General features: G+C 37.5%; 1 protein-coding gene across 5 annotated transcripts in view; it reads left to right on the top strand.

Moving 5' to 3' along the window:
* Positions 1-4,701: 4,701 nt before the first annotated feature.
* Positions 4,702-18,341, top strand: part of khdrbs2 (KH domain containing, RNA binding, signal transduction associated 2) — a 99,281-nt gene continuing 85,641 nt past the window's right edge. For all 5 annotated transcript variants that reach the window (XR_008301496.1, XR_008301494.1, XR_008301495.1 and 2 more), the window contains exon 1: positions 4,702-5,004. Coding sequence is in view for 2 of the 5 variants with exons in the window: in XM_026934461.3 (XP_026790262.1) it covers positions 4,914-5,004 (91 nt within the window). In the remaining 3 variants the exon portion in view is untranslated. The remainder of the gene's footprint in view (positions 5,005-18,341) is intronic.

The raw sequence follows: 18,341 nt of genomic DNA, 5'->3' as shown, positions 1-18,341 counted from the left end.
GGTGTATCATTAATCCATAATGAGTCTGAATATCAACTTTGAGCAGCAATTCTTAAATGCTCTTGGCAGACCTATTCCTGCAGTAATACAAATAAAATGTTTTTAATGATTTACCTTTACAGGACAGGAATTAAAGTGTGCATTCAACATTTTTATTACAGTCCTGAAATGTTTACATTTACATTCATTTGGCAGATTTACAACCGAGAAACTGAGAATGGAAAGTCTCAAAGACCCAACAGCGGCTCTCCAACAGTTTTGGGATTTAAACTAACAAGCTCCCAAACAGTAACCACTAAGCTACCATTTCCTCAAAGGATGGGTATCATAAATATGTATTTTCGCATCATCACTTTATCTGACAGGGTAAAAAAAAAATGTATATAACCTTATACATGTATATGTATACCTTATACCTTACAAACACACACACACACACACACACACACACACACACACACACACACACGTATATACCTTTCAACAAAGCACAGTTGTCATATTCCTGTATCTATCTATCCCGCAGTTTTACTGATGCCCACTAGAGCGCTCTAAAAAGCCACTGAACTGAGTACCATAGGAGAACAAATTAATCTAAGCAATCAGTAAATAATGGTTTTGAAACACCTTCAGCATTTACCTGCTAACAGTGCATTACTGAGTACTGTCATGATCTAAAAACAGTGACCTGATATGTGTGACAGCCTGATACTTATTAGACGTCACAAGATTGATATCCACCTGCAGGCTGCTTTAGGAAATAATAAGAACTGTACATAATTCACTGTAGAATATAATCTTGTTCAAAATGGAATATAGTGTAGGTCTTGCTTAAAATATACTAGGTTTTAGACTCAGCTTTACTGCATAGGGACACTGTTTGCATACAGAACCTTTACTTTACCCTGAGATATAATCAGACATAGGCAAGTCCTGATGTTAAACTGCTTTAATAAATCCCTAACCTTTCATCATGTTTTATGATACTATCTTGATTAAAAAAATCTTTAAAAAATTTTTTTTAATGATTTCGCAATCTGAGTGATATTTCTGTTTCAAACCTTAACTGAACTCTAGTCTGGTAAACAGTATTATAGGATTGCCTTCCCTGAAAAGGACACAAAATAAGGAATAAGCAGTCTTTATTACATCTTCTGAAAGGGACCGAATTTATCTTAGGAGCACAAACACTCCCCCGATATGCTGCTAACTCAGGCATCTGCATCCCAAATGGAAAACAGGGGAGTATAGTATAGTATTTTGAAGTGCTTTATCATGATTTTAATAGTGTGCATTGTAATATTGTCCATATAGACATTATTAATCATTCATACATGGATGGCCACGCAATAGTCACTAATATTCCCTCATCAGCTATGATTATAAATTAAGATCTAACCAGAGGGCATACTCAAAAAAGCATGAATTCAGAACATCAGTTTTATTTACAAAAGCTGCTACTGAATCAAAACTCATCTGAATCTGAAAAGATACAAGAGATACAGCATTCATTTTCAAACTATGGCTATTGGACCCATTAGTTATAAAGCCATTTTGATCAGGCAGTAGGACAATAAATTAACCAATGATATGTTTTGATGTCACAGAAAACATATGTTGCACCATCTACCTGGCCATGAAGGTATTTGTTATGGTCTACAACATAAAATTGCACTAATTACACTGTTGACTAATTATGTAATGATTAAACAGAGCTGTCACTAATTGGGTAATGCTCATGTGATATTAATGTCTATGCCTGTTCGGTACTATTTGTCATGCACTGATGATGGTCTAGTCAGATGATTTCCATAAGCACTTTTAGTTTTGTTCTATTTGATATTTGAATACATGTTTTTTTCACATTTTGGAGTGTGAGTGCACGTTTTCTCAACCTGAGAAGCATTTAGCATCTATCAAGTACACTGCAAGGGTGTTATTCCACACAGCTTATTCATTTATTTATGAATCAATATGTGAGTTCTAATCTCATTTGCGATTTTTTTTTTTCCACCAGACACTCTCTTCAACTGGAATTGTAAAGTACACAACCCTATTAAGTTACATGAACTTCTTAGCAGCTACAGTATTTTACTGATATGTTAAGGATCTTGTTGAAAGTTCTGTGGTTTAGCTTATGAATTAAAGCACATGGCAAAATGTATGAACATGATTCATGGGAGGTTGGAGCCAAGACGTCTATGGCTTTTTCAGAGCTGTTAAGGGCATTATGTATAATGAAGTAAATTAATCTAAGATGGACAGAGTGTAATCAATAGTGTATGAGTAACATTAGAATAAGGATCATAAATTCAAATGAGCTCTCAGAGCAAAAAGCCAAAGCTTTTTTTTTTTTTTTTTTTCACAACAGCCAGATTTGATTGGGAGAGTTTGATTCTGGTTTAGTGTATATTCATGATATTATTTTTGCTGACAGAAAACTGGAAACAAAGTTTCACTAGCAACCTGATACAGAGCAATCCAGCTAAATTAGAATAGAGTCGATGTAATCATCAGATATGGACTTGGTTGTTCATCATGAAGAATTACAGGATTGTGTTCACATTTTCTCACTTATCATGTCTATTTTACACTTTTTAACATGTAACAAAAGAAATAAATGAAGGGAAACAACTAAGAAATCTCAAAGGGTACCGCTGCTCTAAAAAGCAGAAAAGTACCATTTCACCGTATATTTTAGTGTGGTGTTTTAGTGTGGTGTTAAATTACAGCCGGGATTTAGTGGGACGGTGCATTATAAAGTATGACACTGGGTGTACAGATGTTTGCCAACAACATCATAATCAATTCAGTCATTAATTAGGCAAGCTCGCCTTTCCTATCTTCTGTGTATCTCTCTCCATCCCCTCCTCATATTTGTGTGTATGCGTGTTAGTGCATGTTTTCCCTCTATAGACCGACTGTCACACATGCCTAATCAATCTTGGAAAACTGAGGCAACACAACAGAGCAACTGATTAGTATTCATGGATGCAACAAATCGAGCTGACCTTGTACCCTGCTATGAATATGGAACACGTGTCTTCCTTAAGACAGATCACTTGTTCAATTGCTTACCTTTGTTTCTCTTCCCTCCATACAATTGCACTGCTCTCACTGTTAAATCATTATAAACTCGTTTAGCTATTAATTTAAACACACTTTAATAGATGTCATGCTTTCCTCAGTTAAGTACTGAAACCATAATCAGGGGCACCAATAATAATTTTTGGTCTGTTGATGGCTAGATAAAGATTATCCACCCATTATAGACAGTTTTCATCCTTTACATTCATTCATCTTCAGTAACCTCTTCATTCAAACACAGTGAATTATCCTGAGCTTATTAACCTGAGAACACTGGGCTCAAGGCAGATGAGACACCCTGGATGGGACCATGCATACACACCTTCACACAATCATTCACACCTATGGGCAATGAAGCATGTTTTTGGGAGATGAGAGCAAACCAGAGAACCTCAGTGAAACCCACATGGACACAGAGAGAACACGCAAAACTCTACACAGAGAGTGTCCTGAGCTCAGGATCAAACTGAGGACCCTGGAGCTGTGAGGTTGAAACGCTACCTGCTACACCACCGTGCACTCCTGAAATCACGTAGCCTACAGTACACTCTTAGGAAAAAAAAGAGTACGAAACTGTACTTCTCCTTGTCATTTATTAAAGTGGTACCCTTATCTTTCACTTGGAAATGTGGATAGAGTGTACCTTTAAAAAAAGGTTTAAGACATAATTTGGGCCATATTACCTTTAAGTAGGGCTGGTCCTGAGATGTATTAGTCTTGGTAAATAAGAATGGACTGAGAATTTGTAAAAAATAATGTTGTTTTATCTTTTTGCATGCACAAAGTTTGAAAAGAAGTCATTCTTTTTTTCTAGAAGCTACAACCGAATCATCGGCGCAATGCACTAATGAAGCCAACTAGTCGAAGTAAAGGCTCGGACGTCAAAAGGATTAGACGGTGTTCGGTCTTGATCTTGATCCTGTCTCAGTTTCATTTGGACTTGATCTTGTGTTGTCCTCGACCTCATTAATACTCATCTTGGTTAGTCCTGGTCTTGGGCTCGACAATAGCTGTGCTGCTCTTTAGTGTAAAGCTTTTAAGGTTGACTTTTCTAGATACACACTAAAGATACACACTAAGGGTACAAAAGGTGTACACCAGCCCAGAGAGGAGGACAGGTACAGTTTAATACCTTTTTTTGGTAACTTCTGAGTGCAATGTAAGTGTAGGTTATAGATTATATTGGCATAAATATAAACATTATTACATCCAGAGGTGCAGTTACAGATGTTGGGTTAATCTCTCTGACAGGTTAAGGCACTACTCTCATTCTCCAGACAAGTTTCAGGACCATGTTTGTCTCCTAGGGTGCTTTTAGGGCCCCTGTCTAACTACAAAAGCGTGAAGAGGGTTATTGAGCTGCAGGCTCGTGTACAGAAGATGAGCTAGCCCAAACCTCAATAGCTCCCTAGCAGATATTAGGTGCACTACGTAGGGTATGGAGGCATTATTTCGGAGCATACGTAGTGCACTTGTATAGAGGGAGTAAGCATCCGTTTGGATTGTTTCGTCAGCGCTGGGGACTGTTGCCAGGAGTCAGTTGTGTCCTCCGAGGCAGCCAATCGGGCGCGGCAGGGGGCGTGGTTACAGCGCAGATTCTCCGGCGGAGGAGGGAGGATCATCCGCGGCGTCTCGCGTTTAAACCGAGCGCGAGGACATGGGTGCGCAGCCGTGAATTCTTCCACATCGCTCGCGCGTATATCGACTACCAGAAGCTGTCACTTATCAGACAGTTATTTTAAAGCAAGCTTAAAACCATCTGTCACTGCTCAGCACTTGTGTGTCATCTTACCTGCACTTTGCCGTGTTCGGGACTGAGGTGAATAATGGACCAGGACAAGTACCTGCCCGAGCTGCTGGCTGAGAAAGAAAGCTTGGATCCGTCGTTCGTGCACGCGATGCGCCTTCTGGCTGAAGGTAACGGAATTTCCTCATCCTCCTCTCACTGTGCATTGCGCTATCAGGCATGCACCAGCTGGACCTGATCATGCATTTGATCCCGAAATGGTTATTGATTATATATATATCATTATCATCTTCTAAGCGGCTGTGTTTAAGATGCGTTCTGAGCCCCAGCTGAGGGAGTCGTGCCCGAGTGCAGGTGCCTTCCCCGCCATTAGAAGTCAGGGAGCTTGTCCTCAGGTGTGTAAGCACTGAATCTCTAAGAATCTAGATGCACATCATTTTTGCATTTGTCTAAAGGTTGTGTCCCTCTTTGACCTTCCTGAACAGTGTGTGACTGTTAAATTGTTGAGCCTGTCATTCATTAGAGGCCAGTGTTCTCACAGAGTGTCACCCTGACTGACCCAGAGACCCATCTGATGCCTTTCACATCCGATTCAAGTGCTCATCAGATGCCCATTTCATCCCTCAGCAGATAAGGCGAGATCACAGAGTAAGCACATTTAGAGGAAATTTGGAGGAATTTTCACATTTTCCTTTTCACAGCTCAGCTCATGCCTTTATTTATTGTACACACCTGACATCCCCAGGTAGTAAAAAAACTCCTCGAGGCTCCTCTTGGACTTATATAAAGCTGTGTAGGTGTAGGTGTGAATACAAGTCTGGGGATTTCTTTTGAAGGGGAGGTACGCTACAGTATTACCCAGCATTACTCAGATCTTTATTTTTAATTCGAATGTGAATTGTGTAACAGGAGAGAATAGATGTAATATATTTATTTCTTCTGTTTTGTATTCCGTATATCTGTTCATTTAGATTGAATCATATCTAACTCAGACGCAGCCAGGAAAACATGCACAGTGTATTGCTTTATTGTTATTTGTGCAAGAAGCACTGATAAAACTACTGCTTTGTTCAAATGCTTCTCTCACGTTATTGATATTCCTCGAACTCTCAATTAAGCAGCGTTATTCAATTAACATGAGATCTCCGGCTTTGGTAATTAGTGATGATAAATGATATTTTTGTATTCCATTAGCACAAAGATTCATTCATTTTGCTGAGTACTTCTGGCTCTGAAAGGCTTCTAATGCATTGTTTTCCCACAGAAAATAAAGCCAGCTCCTTGAAACAGATAATAATAAGATTACTGCGTACTTACAGGGTAGTGAAGTTAATTCATTATTGCTATGTTGATTTAAATGAGATTATGATAAGATTTAAACAACACATCACAACATAATTAGCGCAATTAAAAATAATTACAAACAATACAGTGTTGTTTTTTTTTTTGCATATTAGGAAAGATGTCATCATGCTGTCTATTCTTTATTCGTACTACCTGTTCATTATTCCATATTCTGTAATATAACACACTGTTAACACACTGTTACGCACTGTTAACACACTGTACACACAGTTAACACCTTTATTGCTTAAATTGCACATAACGACGCTTTTGTGCATCAGTTTTCTATAGGCTTATAAACAGTGTTTAATACCATGCTGCATTGCAGTTATATATTATATATATTTTATTAAATATTATATATGTAAATACACAAATAAAACCACATTACTGTTACAGCCATGAATCTGATTCTTTTCCAATAAAAGCACACCTCAGAGTGCTTCATTTCTCTTATACCATAGCAATTTGCCAATGATTATTGCCAATTATATATTTACTGAACACCTCATAAGTTTTTATCCATTTCTAGTTATGATGAATTCTGTAAAACGTCCGCAAAACAAGTTAGTTCCTGTTATCACTTATGTTATAGCAGCTATAAACAGTTCTCTCAACAGCCTCATTGTCCCTCTCTCTCATAAAATTAATTACCCAGACCTATGTAGCTTGTCATGTTATTGAGAAACCACAAAGCCCTCCATCCTGAAGACTTTCCTGTGCTGGAAAACCTTAAAGGAACAGCATTACCTCTTGACTATCACAAAGTGAGCGCTTTCAAAAATGCTGGCATGATATGGTGATATGATGAAGCTCCTCACAGTGCGTTAATACTATATAAACCTATTGTCAGGGCGGCTGTTATACAAAATTTATCAAGACCTTCTGACCAATCAGAATGGAGCGTTCAACAGAGCTGTGGTATAAATTGCATTATCACATGCAATATGAATATCGGCTTTATTAAAGGTATTTACTGACAGCTATTTAGAGCCATTTGATATTCTGATCTTTGATAAGGGAATGGTTGAAAAACCTTCATATGTATGTGAGTTATCCTGCTTTAGAACCTGTTCCTTATGAATAGTGTTGATCTTCAGGTTCAGGATGTGTGTGTGTGTGTGTGTTAGGGATCGCTTCATTCGCTTCACAAGGCTAAAAGGGGAATCTCAGAAAGCCTGTCTCACCCGGAGGGAGGTACAGCCTCCGTGTCATGACACACATGACAGCTGGGGATTTTTGCTTCTCTCCGGCAGACAGGGATGATAAATGTGTTTGCTAGTGCAATGCAGCCGAAGTTAAGAGATGTTAATGTGCTGAAAGACATGCAGCGTTGGCCTTGTTTCACACAGTCACTTGATCTCTGTGACACTGAATATGGAAGATCCTTGATCTATATTTTTAAATTCTCAGTGGTTATATAATCAATGATGAAATTAGATGCCCTAATTTTATTTTGTAAATACTGCTATGCTGTAGGCAAGTGCAGGATAACTGAGAGATGATTTATGAAACAACTGATTTACATCTCCTTGTTTTAAATCCGATATACTGTTTTCTGTAAAAAGATGTTTCTGTAACATTTATGGAAGGAGTCACAAGTCTCAGCGCTTTACGGTGGCCAGTAACTCTGCCGTGTGAAAGTCTTTGGAAGGAGTTTGGAATTTGCACTTTCCAGTAGGGCTGGGTGATATTGCAAAAAACAAACAAACAAACAAATCTAAATTTTTGCAAATTTATGAACGATCCTTAATCATGAATTTAATTTTTTTAGCTCTTACAAAATGCAATTGGAAAATAATGCAATTTATTACAAAAAATTTTTTTTTATTAAAATGGACTTTGGATGGAAAACGAAGATGTGCAAAAGTAGTAAGAGCATGTGTTGATTTTTTTAAAATAAAAAATATATTATATACAAAAAATATAAATTATAAAATTAATATGTAATCATGTGCAATCTTGATTAGAACATTTTGAAAATCAGGTTAATTAATCGTGAAAATTGCCCAGCACCACTTCCAGTTTCTCTCTACCATGACAAGCTGCCTTTTTTATCTTATTAACTTAAAGAGAGAGAAAACAGAGAGGCTGGTGATGGCACGACTGTTTATTGCTGTTAGTGGTAACAGAAACGAACTTGTTTTCTGGACAATCCTCAACATTAAATTCAACTATAAATGTATAAAAATACAACGTGTATGAAAATTGTAATTCTTATTAAAGTGTTGTGTTTTAAGAGGTATAAAACACTCCGGACATGCTGTTATACGACACCATCCCGTCACTGAATTGTTTTATTCCATACTTCATTTGCAAGTGATTATATTTAAGGATTAATTCAGCATCTTTTTCAGTAAATAGCGAGTAATTAATTTGCATGTTATTAACTGTAATTGGTGGCAAATATGGTAATCAGTGTCCTTCAACATATACAGTATGCTTATTACTATTGCTTAATTTCAATCAGTGAGACTGTAACAAACAAAATATTAAGAACATTAGTGTATTAGTGTATAAAAGCCGGCCAAGGATGTATTCTCTGTATATGTGCTGTATATAAAGTGGACAGCTCAGCTGTGGGTAGTCAAGGTGCTGTGACTTAATCCTCATTTAAAGTCCCGAATAAAAAGTAGTGCAATGCACCACTGTCCTTATTTCTCAAAAATACAATATTTTTAAACCAAATATTTGGACAGTCATATAAACGTATTGCCCATGCAAGACATCCAGGTTGGTTTCATTTCACCTGCATAGTGGAACTGAAACACTTTGCATGCTGCCTGCATTCACATCAGATTTAATTCTCCAAGGTACATTTGAGTGAGAAAAATCTATCGGCTGTGTTGTTCCCCCTGAAAAGCAGCTTGTCTATAAAGTACTGCATTAAGAGTGAGTTTCCATCTGTAGAAGAGTCTGAAGATGGATCTCCACAACTGTTCATTTTCAGCACAGAGATGAAATGAAATGCACAGGAAGATGAGGTGTCACCTCGAGGACGAGCCTGGACTAGTATTCATGCACAGTATTGCTATCGTGAACACGTCAGCACTAGAGGGAATGCGGGATTGGATGTTTATACTGGTTATTTGTTTCTTGCATTTATAGTTAAGTAGAAATGTTTATACCCTTAGGGCAAAATGAATAAGAAATGTAAACTATGTTGAATGTTAATTATCACTGGTCCGATTCACTGTCGAAACATTGTTTTCTGTGTATATTTTAAATTTTATAAATACACACACACAAACTCTAGAGACTGTTGTGTGTGAAAATCCCAGGAGATCAGCAGTTTCTATAATACGCAAAGCAGCTCGTCTGGTACCGATATCCACGCCATGATCAAAGGCATACTTTTGCCCCATTCTGATGTTTGATGTGAACATTAACTGAAGCTCTTGACCTGGATCTGCATGATTCTATGCATTGCGTAGAATGAATCATGCCACGTGATTGGCTGATCATATACAGTACTGTGCAAAAGTCTTAGACAGCCTATTTTTTTTTTAGTACAAACTTTGTTATAGATTTTTATTTCATGACTTCTACATTATTGATTCAGTAAAAAAACATTAGTTTTCCAGCACAAAATTAAATGTTACAGAAAAATGTTTGTATGTCAGTAAAGAAGACAAAAAAACATAATGAAGGCTGCTGAGTTTTGCAGCAAAAATAAGAAGCAAGTGTGACAGTCAAAGTCTCCAGAAGAACTGTGGCTGCTTCTGCAAGATGCTCAGTAAAACTTACAGCTCATTTCCTTATAAAACTGCACACATTGTACCTGAGACTACTTTTTTTTTTAAAGTGAAGGATTGTCACACCAAATATTGACTTTGTTTCATTTATTACTGTTTACTGCTCTTTATAGTATTTTTTAAAATGTAGGAACATTTAGTTTTATTATTTTTGAAGGCATCTTTGCTGTACAGCATTTCTTTGCATGTGCCTAAGACTTTGGCACAGTACTGTAAATATATATATATATATATATATATATATATATATAGAGAGAGAGAGAGAGAGAGAGAGAGAGAGAGGGGGGGGGGGTATGGTTCAGTATAGTAAATAAAATTTCCAGTGAAACAGAACATTTTGGACAAAAGTCCTTAATCAGCTGTGTGTGCTTCTGAGGCTGTAGTAAAACCAGTGGATTTTGAGGATGTAGTAGCTATAGTCAATACCATTCATTCTTTGGGGTTCTAAAGTTCCAAGAGTGTAGATGAACTCCTTCTCTTTACGCTTCCCCACTTCATTGTTCCCGTAACAACTGGCGATGCACACATGGACGTCATTCGCTGTTGAAATGTCTTGTTAATGGAAGGGAGAAATCCTTCATTGTGATGGTACGAAGTTGCTTGACCAAACGATCGTCCAGTCTCCTCTTGGCTTCTCCAGTGTACAGCTGATTACATCTCTTACAGAAGAGACAACTCGCGCTGATACACAAGGAATGATGGGTAGTAAAAATGATCCGTTAGGGCCTGTGATTTTAGTGATTGTATTAATAAATTTGCATGTGGAACAACTTGAATGGTTGCATGCAAATGTGCCACAGATTCTATTAGCCTGATTTTTTAATTCACTCCGAACAAGCAGGTCTTTGATGCTTTTGTATCGTCTGTAGGAAATAAGTGGCGCTTCCTTAAAATTGAAGCTGTCTTAGGGTCGTCCTGGAGGATTTTGAAGTTTTTAAGTATAATGTCCTTTATTGTTTTATTAGTGAGATTATAAGTGAGCACACAGTACTGGGCGCACATACATTTAATTTCATTTTGTAATTCCTGTATTTGTTTTGTCAAATAGAGGTACAGTTTCATTTCTTCCATTCAGAAACCGTGGGGGTTTAAACTTTTGCACTCAACTGTATTGCTTTGCACTGATATTAAAACTTGTAAATTATTCTGATTAGTTTTTCTACTGGAAACAGCATTTTGGACATGAAAGTCATAATTGAGTCCTTAATTTTATTTCTTCATTTACTTCTTACTCTAACATTAGAACATTTAGACTTTTTTTAAAAATGCAATTTCATATTAATATCTGTAGTAAAATGTGGCAATTATCACATACTTAAAAAAGGTAAAATAAATTGCTTTCTTAGCTGACCCTTCATGAAACAAGACCCCAGATTCATTCTCTCAAATGTGCCAGATTATGTATAAAATCTTGTCCAGTGAAGCTCCTAGAGTCTGTCTGAAATCCCCAAAGTGACAATCTGGACAGATACATATTGATTAATACAGACATTTGGACATGGTTGAAAGTGGTGCTAAAATGGAGCGTTCTTTACTTACGTTGTTGAAAGAGGCCCTGGAGTAAACAGTTGTTCAGCTGGAGCTAACATTTAGGCACAGCCTTATTGGTTTGTCTGAATGTCATCTTGAGACATTGGCTCTTGGCCAGCCAACTTTTATTTATCCAACCATATTATTCAGCCATGTTTTATTAATACCTCAGAAATTCCCTCCATGATTGGCAGCTCTGTTAGGAGGGCATGTACCGTGACCAGCACCTTGACCTACACTGAAGTGACTCCAACCCATTCTCGCAGCACTTTGGCTCACCTAAATCTGTCTTCTTGTTTTAGGATCAGCAGCTGAATGCTTTTGTTCCTGATACCGCTGTGCTCAGAGAGTCAGCACTGGATTTAGCTAGAAATCTCGAGAAAAAGAGATGAGAGAGGTTCCTGCCTGACAATTAGAAGGTCTGAACAGGACAAAGCAATAGCTAATGACCTAATGAACAGCAGTAATGACTGTTAACCCCACCCTTGCTCTTACAGTGTAGTAAATTAAATGACTAGCAGATAAGCAGCTTCACATGTCCCATGATTGACTTTCCATGTAAAGCAGGTAAATGATTAAGGCTGGGGCTAAGGTTCAATTTATCAGGACCTGTTTATAGCTGTATAAAATCCAAAGCCACGGGCTTTGCTCATTTAAAACATTTCTAAGTTCTTAAGGGATTAAGTTATATATCTAGTTATTTGAGGGAAGAGAAGATATGTTAATTATTGAGTATTTTGGGCAAAAAATATACAGCGTATGTTACTGTTCATTCATTCCTTGATCTTCATAATGAAATTATTTCTTGTTAGTCCCAATATTTATTCACATTCTGTGTGCTTGCAGCTTAATTCTGTGATATTTGACTATGTGAAGCCTTCGATGGACGGACATGCCATCCAGGATGTATATCCCTGTCTCCCATGTCAGTTACTGGGATAGGCTCCAGATCCACCATGAGCCTGACCATGATAAAGCGGTTACTGAAGCAAAGATGCCAACATTGCTAACAGGAAAATGCTAGCAGGCTGAAAGAAAAAGCAGAATTTTACCATAAACACCCTAGCATATGTTGGTGGACTGGATGACTTCATGATAATAGCATAAGTGAAACACAGCACATTCTACCCTTGAGGTTTTACCAACCAGTATCCACAGCCTCACCTTCTTGTTTTATATTTTGGATTGGTTTGTGAATTCACAGGTCAAAGTTCACCTAGATAAAGTCAGAACAAAGCAAAAGCGACTGCTTCTTTTCCCCCTTCAGTGAATTGGTTATTCCATTGGTTCTGACTGCTACTTTAGCTGAAAAAGCAAAAACATGTAGTTTTCAGGTGTCTCCTACATCACTGTAGATGTGTGCACCTCTCCTGAAGATGAATGAATGTCGAAGAGACTTGAATGTAATTCATTTCAAACAGTAACAGTATAATAAACACAATATTAAGTGCACGTTTGTTGGAGCAAGAGCAGGCCCAGGATCTGCTCGCTCGATGTGGACAACTAATCTCTGTGCATTCAGGATGCTTCAAGTTAATCCTTAATTTTCTTTAAATCCCCAAGAAGCAATGCAATGCAATGTACCACTTTCATCATTTATAAATTACTGCAATATATTTCAACCAAATACATGTTTTGGGCCAAGAACTGAAAGTCAAATTGTCCATACTAGACAACCAAGTCTGTTTCATTTTATCTGCATCGTGGAACAAGGCAGGGTTTTGCATGCTGCTTGCATTCACATCAGATTTGATTCTCTAAGGTACATTTAGTCTGAAAAAGATTGTAACATTGAGAAGCAGCTCATCTGAAGCCAGAAGATACTGCATCAAGACATCATTATGAGATCATGTTGTCTGTCCGATAATTTGAGGATACACAAGATCATTGATCAGTTATTCATTGATACACTGTAATAACAGTGGACAATAATAATGTAGCCTCATTATGATTTATATTTACAAGATTCCTGTGGATGATTTGATGCACCGCCACATATTAAGACACATTAATGCAAAAGTGTAGTGACAGATCTATATTAAGTTCATCTTTCAAATACCTGAGTTGGTGTCACTGTGATGTACAGTGGAAATAAAAAGTCTACACAAGTCTCCTGGTAAAACTGCAGGTTATTGTGATTTAAAAAATGAAACCAAGATAAATTATTTCAGATCTTTTCCCACATTTCATGTGATATAGCAACCAACAAAATTCAAGTGAAAACAGATAGAAATGTTTTAGGGAGGAAAAAAGAAAAAACTTACAACACCCTCGTTGCATAAGTGTCCACACCCCTTAACTAATACTTTGTTATAACACCTTTTGCTTACAAATAACGATGTTCCATGGTACCTCTAATGTTTTGGAAATTCTTTTGTACCACAATCTGATCAATACCATTTGACAGTGAGATCCCTTACATGGATCTCAGCAGCCGGATAAAACTAAGATGTCAAGAAAATCCTACAGAAACATCTGAGCTTTATTTGGCGTTAATTAGAATCACTTCATTAATGACTGCGGTATGATAATTATTCTTGAACATGAGTTTGAATGTGATTAGTAAATCCTGAGCACAGTCACATGCACCATTATAAAAGAGTGTGCACACTTATGCAGCCAGGTTACTGTAAGTTTTCCCTTTTTTTCCCCCTAAAACATTTTTATTTGTTTTTCATTTGAATTTTGTTGGTTGCTATATCACATTAAAGCTGGAAAATAATCTGCCATTTATCTTGGTTTCATTTATTTTTAATATTGCAATAACCTGCAATTATAACAGGGGTGTGTAGACTTTTTATAGTCACTGTAGATGTAGACCAGCAAGACTCTGTCTGGCAGGGTTTCTTTTTTTTGACCCTAATGCTGGGTGCAAAATCATTTTTGTTTTTAAATAGCTTCAAGTGAGAGTATCTGCAAGTTACCATATACGTTTCTGCATTAGTCCCACTAGCAGTTACCTCTGGTTTGTTTTTTGCATCCATGCTGGCCAATGCCGCAAGCAAATCTTACTTCAACTAAGCATTTTCTTTCAGGGTTTCCAAATCCAACTCTCAAGTGTACCACATCTGGGTTCTGTTGTAAATCCCAGCACACCTGCACCAGGTAATCATTTCTTGATGATGTGACTCAGGATTGATGGAGGTTGGAGTAGTTTTATTCTGGCTAGATTAGCTGAGGACTGCAGGGCTTGTATAAATTGCTCACCCCTATTTGTTAGCTAGCTGTCACATTATAAAGGCACTATTATGGTACAGTAATATGCTTGGGGGTATAAAATGAGTGAGGGAGAGCTATATGATTGAAATAGCACACATTTACCAGGAGGGAGAAGCCTTTCTATATTAACTGGGAGAGAAAAGCTGATTACCATCACTGGCTTTTTTTTATCACCACAGCCATGGTGCTTTAGTCACATTGATGAATAAACACAGAATATAAACTAACGTCATCACTGTTTACTCTGTAAAGCTGGTTTTAGGCTATGTGATTTCAGCTGTCTTCTTCTTTTTTTTTTTTTTTCCCTACTTTTCACCCCGATTTGGTCACCTGCCAATTCCCATCCACCAGTCAGCTCTCCCCTACCGTAATACAGCTAAACCTTTGGAGGGTGAAGGCTTTCTGAATGGTATGTTTATCTATAGTCTCTTTAGTGTTCTATGTAATGTGACAAGGACTGGCTACTAGGGGGCACTACTTGTGAAGGGTGCTTGGACCCCCCTGATCGCTTCTTGTGGTTATATTGTCTATGATCGGTGCCTCTGCTCTCCGTGTTGAGACTTTGGAATACTTACAGTTCAGGACAAATCCACATCCAGCATAAGAACACACATCAGAATCTAATGAGCTCTGTTTGTCTGCGAAACAGTGCTGAGATGATTTTAAGTAAATGTTCTGCATTCTTTTAAGTTTGCATTATTTTATAGTGAGTCTCCTGCTAGCAAAGTTTGCATTACTGTTGCAAGAAAATTCTATAGTGTAAGCAGATATTTCAGAGAAAATAAAAAAAACCTGGGGATTTGCCTAATTATCAAAGAACACCAGAACAGGTTTCTAGCTGACTCTAAAGCATAAAGGGTCAAGTCAGCTTTAAGCGGGTGTAAAAAATAATAAATGGAAATTAGGCATCCTGATAGAGGCTTCACCAGACAAGATGATACTGACACAAAACATTACATTTTAAATTGTAATACATTTATTTTGTAATGAAAACGAACCAAGCCACTGCAACAGGGGTGTCAAAATCAAATTCTGCCCGGGCCACATTATCATTTTTTTTAGATCCTGATGGGCCGTAATCAAAGATTGTAATTTATTTTTTAATGTATTTTTTATTTTACATATTCTATTGACTAACACCAGTAATCTATAGTCTCTGAAATTATAACAGGATGTTTCTGTGATTTTGTCTCATGCCTAATGGAAATGGTTCAAAGAAGAACTGTTTTTATACTTTGTACTACAGATTTGGATTAGCTGTTTAGAGGCTCTATATTTCAGTGCCAGGATCATATTTAGATGGCCTCTGGAAATCAGTCATAAGATGTTCTGCTTACAATTTTTCATACTTACTGAGTTCACTCGTGTTCATCCCTGATGAGACATGAAGCTAAACTGAGCTTGTCCCAAAGTATCCTGCCATCAGTGAATCACAGTGTGTCTGTACGGTCTCACTGTAGGGTTGAAATGCTGGCACAGATATCATCAGATATGTTCAGTTAAACTAATCAGTTCCACAAGAACGCATTACGATGAGGTGAGCAGGAGCTCAGGGGGCATCTTCCACTTTGTTTAAATCACTAAAGTAATCCCTCTTTATCACTTAGCCCTAAAAAGACTTGATGCATGGCCAAAGAAATGCTATTAGTTAAAGAAAATGTCGAACTTCTCGGCTTTAAACGAGTGAATTTTACCCCGAATTAATTGAATGGATTTCAGTACGGAAGCATGCCTTTTAGCGCTGCTATGCTATCCCCTTGTGGTAAAAAAAGATTAAATCTGAGGTTCAGTCCCTGGCCTTCTGATTCTATTTGATGAAAAAAGGCCTCTGATACAGAGACAAGCATCTGCCTAAAGCTTTCTTCTTTTAAGGACATATTGATTTTTATGTATTATGAAAGCGAAGCATGTTCTGTAGCATTCTTGTAGTTGCTCAGTGGAGCTGGGCCAGATTACCTGATTTCATTTGTGAGTACACTCTGAGTCGAACCATATGGTCGGGTATGCCACGTCTCAAATGAGAGCTAATAAATGATTGGGAGAAAATATGCCGTCAGATGCTCTGAGTCCTACTGCACTCACAACAGCAAAGCCAATTTTATTTCAGGGAATAAAACACAATGGGTGTGCTGTCATAGGAAATTAATCAATGACTGGGTGGTGTGGCCATCACAGAATGAATTAACTGTCTATAGCAGCACGTCCCATAGTGCTTTGTTCCACTTATACTGCAGCAATTTGCCAATGATTTATGATTAATGAGTTTTTATTTATTTAAGAACCACACATTCCTTTGATCTGTTTATAATTACATTAAATGTTGTGGAACGTCCATGAAATGAGTTCATGTGTTCACTGACATTATAACAGCTCTAAACGGTTGTTTCCTCTCTCTCTCTGTCTTTCTCTCTCTCTCTCTCTGTCTTTCTCTCTCTCTCTCTTATCTCACTTAGCAAGACAAAATTAATACAACTTGTCATGTTTACTGATAATCCACTAAGCACAAAGACCTCTATCCAGAAGAAATCTTTAAAGAACAGCTTTACCTCTGACTGTTACAAAGCGCTTACTCTGGAGACTCCTTCCGAAAATGATAAATAAACATCTCCGTACAGAAAGCTGCGATTTGCCTTGCAGCCAGTTCTGCTCTGTACTGCTATATAAAATGAATCAACATATTCTGAGTAATCCGAATGGAGAATTTGACAGCGCTGTGGTGTAATGTGCTTTATTGTTGTAATTTATTGTCCACTATGCATTCTGATACTTTAATTTGCATCTTTGGCTACACAGACCTCAGTTTTGTACGTTGTATAATGAAAACAGAAATTATACCACCTCCATCTCCATCTCTATCTCTCCATCAAGTGACAAAACGCTTATGGAATGAGAGCTGAGATTTATTGTGATTATAGGATCGACTCTTGCCGAAAGCTCTCTACTGCAAAACTCATCAAGCATTTTTTCCCCATTTGAAAACAATCATGCACAGGCTGATAGGTTAATGACAGTTATCAGGACATTTTCAGGATTGTTGTGCTGCTGAACAAATTGATAGTTTCCGTGATGCTCGCCTCTCTAAACCACGAGGGAACTTCTCTCTCTTTTTCTTTCTGCTGTTTTTTTTTTTCTGTATCCCGTCTTTTTTCTGGCCATTATCTGTGAGCCAGAAATTTTGGTCATATTTGCTATTGTGGTATTTTTCTTTAGTTATGTTTTTGAAGAAATCAAGTCTAGACTATTGAGTTAGCTAATTCTTTACTTAATTTTAAAATTAAATAATTATAGGTTTAATTGCCTTTTTATTATGTCAACTTTAGAAGTATTGGCATGAAAAGGAGCATGCCGCAAATCCCCCTCAGTGCACAGTGAATTTCCCAGTGTGATGAGAGCTGCATGTGAGTTTATGTTTAACATGTGTTTTCGTTTTGGCTTTGTCAATTCACATTTTACCAGTAGAGGAGTGTAAAATTCAACTGGTCTAACATGGTTATTTAGTTCTTTACCCCTCAGTCCCTGGGTACTCTTCCTCTCCTCATCCAGACAGATGTGGGTTCAGAGGCGAGACAAGACAAGAGGAGGCTCACTTTAATACACACACCACGCACACACACTACATATGCGCACTCTCTCACACACACACACACACATATTGTGGT

Source organism: Pangasianodon hypophthalmus, chromosome 3 (genome assembly GCF_027358585.1).
Source record: "Pangasianodon hypophthalmus isolate fPanHyp1 chromosome 3, fPanHyp1.pri, whole genome shotgun sequence".
Lineage (NCBI taxonomy): Eukaryota > Metazoa > Chordata > Actinopteri > Siluriformes > Pangasiidae > Pangasianodon > Pangasianodon hypophthalmus.
The sequence above is the reverse complement of the archived record's forward strand: the minus strand, read 5'-3'. Positions and strand labels throughout refer to the sequence as shown.